The following is a 6,000-nucleotide window of genomic DNA, read 5'->3' as shown; positions in this document are numbered from 1 at the left end:
GAGGACGAGAGTAGCAAGTTGGATGCACTGCGTAAAATATGGTTTATTGGTCTTTTGTTTGACATACAGTTCAAGTCGTTTTTTTTTTTCAGCCTTTAATGGTAACAAATTATGCAAGTAAGTTAGTAACGTAACAAGGTGCGTTGTAAGGTGCGTAACAAGGTAACAACTAGCATCGGAATGAATACATACAAAATCCTCCAGTGACCGAAAAAAACACAAAAAAACACGTGAGATTGATTGTTTGCTTTTTATTCCGGATGGTGTAGGGCAATTTTATGTATTTGCAGAGAGACATCGAGACTGTACTGCGCATCACAGATATCATGCAAGGCAGACGTTCATGACTTGTTCTTAATCTCATTCTAAATTAATATTCAGCTGCAGCCGATCGGGTTTTTTTCCAAATCGTGAAGTTCAGGAAACAAAAGTCACAAAATCCAGATCCCCTAACTTGATATTATCACCTCACCGTTAATCACTTAATTCTTTTGACAGATGAACAACAACTCTGTCTCCAGACTTAACTGTAAATAAAATATAAATACAACTACACGACATAATCAAAAACTTAAAAATACGCCTCAAAGGCTAACAACTCAGGCAACGCCAAAACGAGCCTTTGACCAAACTCAGATATCCTTAACATAAACTCTGTTAAAGGAACACAGAATTGTTTCTTACTGGCTGGTGTGAGAGATAGGCAACTGCAAAACATGCCTCTCCTAAGCTCAATTTTAGGTATGGCAAACTTAATCAAGCGTGCCCAAGCCTTCTGGGTTTAACCCACTGAAACCCGGTCTCTTTGGTCAGCCAATCAGCGTTGATTCTTTATCCCTTTAAGTACTGAATGCGTTTTAGTTTGTAAGACATGATAAGGCGTGCTGATTGATGATATTCACTCAGCACAAATTCATTATCAGCATTCATCATCTTGTAAGCAGACTCTCGTGGGCCGAAAAAGCACCATTTTCACATGTGCCAGAAAGATACCAGTCACTGCCTGTCTACCTGTTGGATCCACTCATTAGCTTCAAGTAATACAAAGTTTGAGGGTAATTTGGTAAATTTATATCTCCACTAATATTTATGCCATCATCATCAAATGCAATATTTCGACAAAAACCTATGTTTCGACATGCATTCATGTCATCATCAGCAAACAGTATATTCCGACGAACATCCATAAATCGACATACATTGATCCCATTTTCAAGGAATACTGCTTCCAGAAATAAATTTATATTTCGACATACACTATCAGTAAATACTCCTTTTCTATATATGTTTTATATTTCCACCTACGACTGCTTAAACATATGTTGAAATAAAGATTTGCCAAACTTTAACTTTCTTCTGAAATTCCCAACTATATTGTCATTATACAAGCAGTGTATATTTTCCCACCATTGTTGATTAACATGATGCTGAGAAGAGGTACACAGTGTACAGTATTCAAAGCACTGATGTAGAAAAAAGTACCCAACAAATATACAGGACACAAACTTTTGGGGAATGAGTATATAATGTGCCATTAAGTGATTCCTACTCATTTCCGCACGCATACATTTTCCTTGATAATCTCAATGAATCCCGTGGAATTCTCTGATATTCAGGGTAATGAGAATGGACTCGCCCATAAGTCAGTAAGAGCCGAATCTCCCCTACACGGACGTGAACGCGTCCTGAAATCAAGGGATGGAGCGGAAACAATCTCACTGTCTCCAACAAAGTGGACATGTTGTGCTATATTTAATAAACCGGTAGACCATACAGCCATTTAACCAACTGGAGCACGAGGCATCGAGATAATTTGCCGCCAGTGTGATGCATCACTGACTGGTAGCCAAGAACTAGTTCACGGCGCGCATGCGTTGTGGGAGTCACTGTAGGCTTCAACGGTGCATTCATGATGTCGGCATTGCGGATGTCCACCTTCTTTGGCGTACTTTGATTAATACCAATGATGTTTGCGGGGAACCCCCATCATGATTGCCAAGAAAGACATGGCCAAGGGTCTCACAAGGATACTATAACCAAACAGGGATAAGCAAATATTATTACTTGTGTTTCATCACATATCACGTTTTAACAGGCGCGTAGTTATTTGCAGGGACGCCTTGCTAGCCCCGTCTATTTCCGTCCCTTATAAGATCCTCATGGGTCAGAGGGGTTACATTGACGAAAATATCACCAAGAGTGACGTCATTCTCGGTGGCTATGACGACATTCCCGTATTCGCCGACGTCATATCACGAGAGTGTGATTCCTTTCCAAGGCTGTGTCATCAGCCTTCGTCAAGATATCAGGCTGAAACAACAACAACATAGCAGACATTTAGAATATATGCTTAACTATAAAATACTATTTTCACGCTTAATGCTATCCCTCAGTCGTGAAGTAAGAATATGGTACGTGTAGACGGATCAATATACATTACCTTCTTGTATTTTAGAAGCTTTGTAAAAACAAATCACTACGACCAGGGACTATATCGTTAGCTAGTTTACTACTACCTTCTACGAAGTCGTGAGACACTGGATCAGGCCTTCGTCAAGTCATAAAAAAGACTTTTAAAATGTTACCTGCTACTGCCTCGTTTGGCCCTCAGCACTGAGAGGTTAGAGCAAGGAAACGTGATAGTAGAATGTGAATGTGTGGGGTGTTATGTCTAGTGTCAACGACAGGATACTTCAGTGGCGGCAGTGCCTTGACGACATGGGCTCGCCCTGTCACAAGAAGACACAATGTATGCACACACACGTAATGACTTTTCGTCGTTATATGACTGAAAAAGTATTAAGTACGACGTTAAACCCCAAACATACATACATACACCCTTTTTCCTGCTGCTGATTGAAACGAGGTGCATGTAAATTTTAACATTAAGACAATAGATAACAAAATAAATAACAGCAATATAATGCAGTTGATGGGAAAACCACGTCAAAGGTTTTATTTAATGGCTAAAACTCAAAATTTCAAGAATGGTATGCTCACTTCCCGTCAATATGAAAACTGTGCTCTCCTCGCCTTTCTCACAGTATTCTACACTGTTCTACACAGCCGGTTTTCGCCGCTATCGTCACGTGACTTTTACAATCATGTGTTAGGTGCAGCCCTTACCAGCCGGTTTTCGCCACTAGCGTGTGTCAAGTGGAGCCCTTAACAGCTTGTTGTGGCAGTTATCGTGTGTCTGGCGGAGCCCTTAGGAGCCGGTTTTTGCCACTATCGTGTGTCAAGTGCAACGCTTATCAGCCTGTTGTGGCCGCTATCGTGTCTGGTGCAGCCCTTACCAACCGGGTTTCGCCGCTATCGTAACTTGACTTTTGCAATCGTGTGTCAGGTGCAGCTCGTACTAGCCTGTTTTCGCCCCTACCATGTGTCAGATGCAACCCTTACCAGCCTGTTTTCGCCGCTATCGTGTGTCTTATGCAGTTCTTACCGGTCGGTTTCGCCACTGTCGTGTGACTTTTACAACCGTGTGTCAGGTGCAGCCCTTACCAGCCGGCTTTCGCCGCTATCGTGTCTTTCACCCCCAGCACTCTCAGAAGAAAGTCACCCTCGTGATCCCGATCTGAGCAGTAAGGCACAATGAAGTAGTTCCCCGGAAGCAGATCCAGTCTTGCGGTAATCTCTCGAGAATCCCCGCGAGAATCATGTTTGGCAACCAGCGACAGTTTCGACAGACTTCGTTTTTCATCTTTCTCAGGGTTTTTAGTCTGAAAAACAAAACAAAGTCTTGCTTAAGTCATATGCCGATAATGTATGTTGTTTACTTGTGTTTAAGTGACCCCAACCAGCCACCTTATACAGAAAGCGGGCCCACAAGTCATATTTCCTTGCTCCAACCTCTGAGTGCAACGAGGCAGTAGCACGATTTTAAAAGTGCTTGGTATGTCCCAACCCGAGTTTGATCCCAGACTTCGAGGCTGTAGGGGGCACCAAAGCGGTTTCCACCGTGGTTTGAACAGCTTTCTCTACAGTGCACTGTAAAAACTGATAGTGCAACTTTTACAGCAAACATTGCTGGCTATTTCGTTACCATCTCTAATCGGTAAGTCACGTAGGGCCAATGCGAAGCTGTAAATTTGCCCTACATTTTCGTAATAGTGCAGATAATGCATGTCATTTTTTAATGCATGACATTTTTTACTGTTTGTGTTTTACACTGGAATACTCTGTGACATATACCATAGGCACAGACAAAACTCCTAATGAAGAGTATTTGCCTCTAACATACTCTACTGACTACCGACGGGGAAACTTAATGTCAGTGACTTACCTAACACGCAAGGTGCCCTATACCTTATAAACGACCTAAGTACTAAGTCTGACTTTATCTTATAAACATGGATATCAAAATGCTAAATGCGACTTTACCTGATCAACGTAGATGCCTAACTGCTAAGTCTGACTTTTACCTTATAAATGCAGAAGCCTAAATCTTAAGTCTATCTTTACCTTATCAAAGTAGATGACTAACTGCCAAGTCTAACTTTTACCTTACGGACGCAGAAGCCTAAATGCCAATTGTGACTCTACCTTATAAACGCAGAAGCCTAAACGCCAAGTCTGGCATTACAGACGTTACACGACGCAAATGCCTAAATGCCAAGTTTCACTTAGTCTAAAAACGTGTATGCTTAAATACTAGGTTTGACTTACCCCATGAACGTAGAAGCCTGTGTGAGCCAAGTAGCTCTATAACTTTGGCTATGAGTTTACCTTATAAACATGGTAGCCTATGTGAGCCAAGTAGCTCTATAACTTTGGCTATGAGTTTACCTTACAAAAAGAAGAAGCCTATGTGAGCCAACTAGCTCTATAACTTTGGCTATGAGTTACCCTTATAAACATGGAAGCCTAAGTGAGCCAAATAGCTCTATGACTTTGGCTATGAGTTTACCTTATAAACATGGTAGCCTATGTGAGCCAAGTAGCTCTATAACTTTGGCTATGAGTTTACCATATAAACATGGAAGCCTATGTGAGCCAAGTAGATCTATAGCTTTGGCCATGGGTTACCCTTATAAACGAAGAAGCCTGTGTGAGCCAAGTAGCTCTATAACTTTGGCCATGAGTTACCCTTATAAACATGGTAGCCTATGTGAGCCAAGTAGCTCTATAACTTTGGCTATGAGTTTACCTTATAAACGAAGAAGCCTATGTGAACCAAGTAGCTCTATAACTTTGGCTATGAGTTACCCTTATAAACATGGAAGCCTAAGTGAGAAAATTAGCTCTATAACTGGCTATGAGTTTACCTTATAAACATGGTAGCCTATGTGAGCCAAGTAGCTCTATAACTTTGGCTATGAGTTTACCATATAAACATGGAAGCCTATGTGAGCCAAGTAGCTCTATAACTTTGGCCATGAGTTATCCTTATAAACATGGAAGCCTATGTGAGCCAAGTAGATCTATAACTTGGGCTATGAGTTTACCTTATAAACGAAGAAGCCTGTGTGAGCCATGCAGCTCTATAACTTTGGCTATGAGTTACCCTTATAAACATGGAAGCCTATGTGAGCCAAGTAGATCTATAACTTGGGCTAAAAGTTTTCCTTATAAACGAAGAAGCCTATGTGAGCCATGCAGCTCTATAACTTTGGCTATGAGTTACCCTTATAAACATGGAAGCCTATGTGAGCCAAGTAGATCTATAACTTGGGCTATGAGTTTACCTTATAAACGAAGAAGCCTATGTGAGCCATGCAGCTCTATAACTTTGGCCATGAGTTTACCTTATAAACATGGTAGCCTATGTGAGCCAAGTAGATCTATAACTTTGGCTATGAGTTTACCTTATAAACGTAGAAGCCTGTGTGAGCCAAGTAGCTCTATAACTTTGGCTATGAGTTTACCTTATAAACATGGCAGCCTATGTGAGCCAAGTAGCTCTATAACTTTGGCTATGAGTTTACCATATAAACATGGAAGCCTATGTGAGCCAAGTAGCTCTATAACTTTGACTCTGAGTTACCCTTATAAACATGG

The 6,000-nt window shown here is 41.2% G+C and overlaps 1 protein-coding gene across 1 annotated transcript in view; it reads right to left on the bottom strand.

Annotated features, from left to right (window-relative positions):
- Nucleotides 1-2,297: 2,297 nt before the first annotated feature.
- The window catches only part of LOC135463919 (calpain-1 catalytic subunit-like), a 39,267-nt gene continuing 35,564 nt past the window's right edge, over nucleotides 2,298-6,000 (bottom strand). Inside the window, 2 exon segments of the mRNA XM_064741384.1 lie at nucleotides 2,298-2,310; nucleotides 3,505-3,722. Of these exon segments, the coding sequence (XP_064597454.1) occupies nucleotides 2,298-2,310; nucleotides 3,505-3,722 (231 nt within the window).

Source organism: Liolophura sinensis, chromosome 3 (genome assembly GCF_032854445.1).
Source record: "Liolophura sinensis isolate JHLJ2023 chromosome 3, CUHK_Ljap_v2, whole genome shotgun sequence".
Lineage (NCBI taxonomy): Eukaryota > Metazoa > Mollusca > Polyplacophora > Chitonida > Chitonidae > Liolophura > Liolophura sinensis.
The sequence above is the reverse complement of the archived record's forward strand: the minus strand, read 5'-3'. Positions and strand labels throughout refer to the sequence as shown.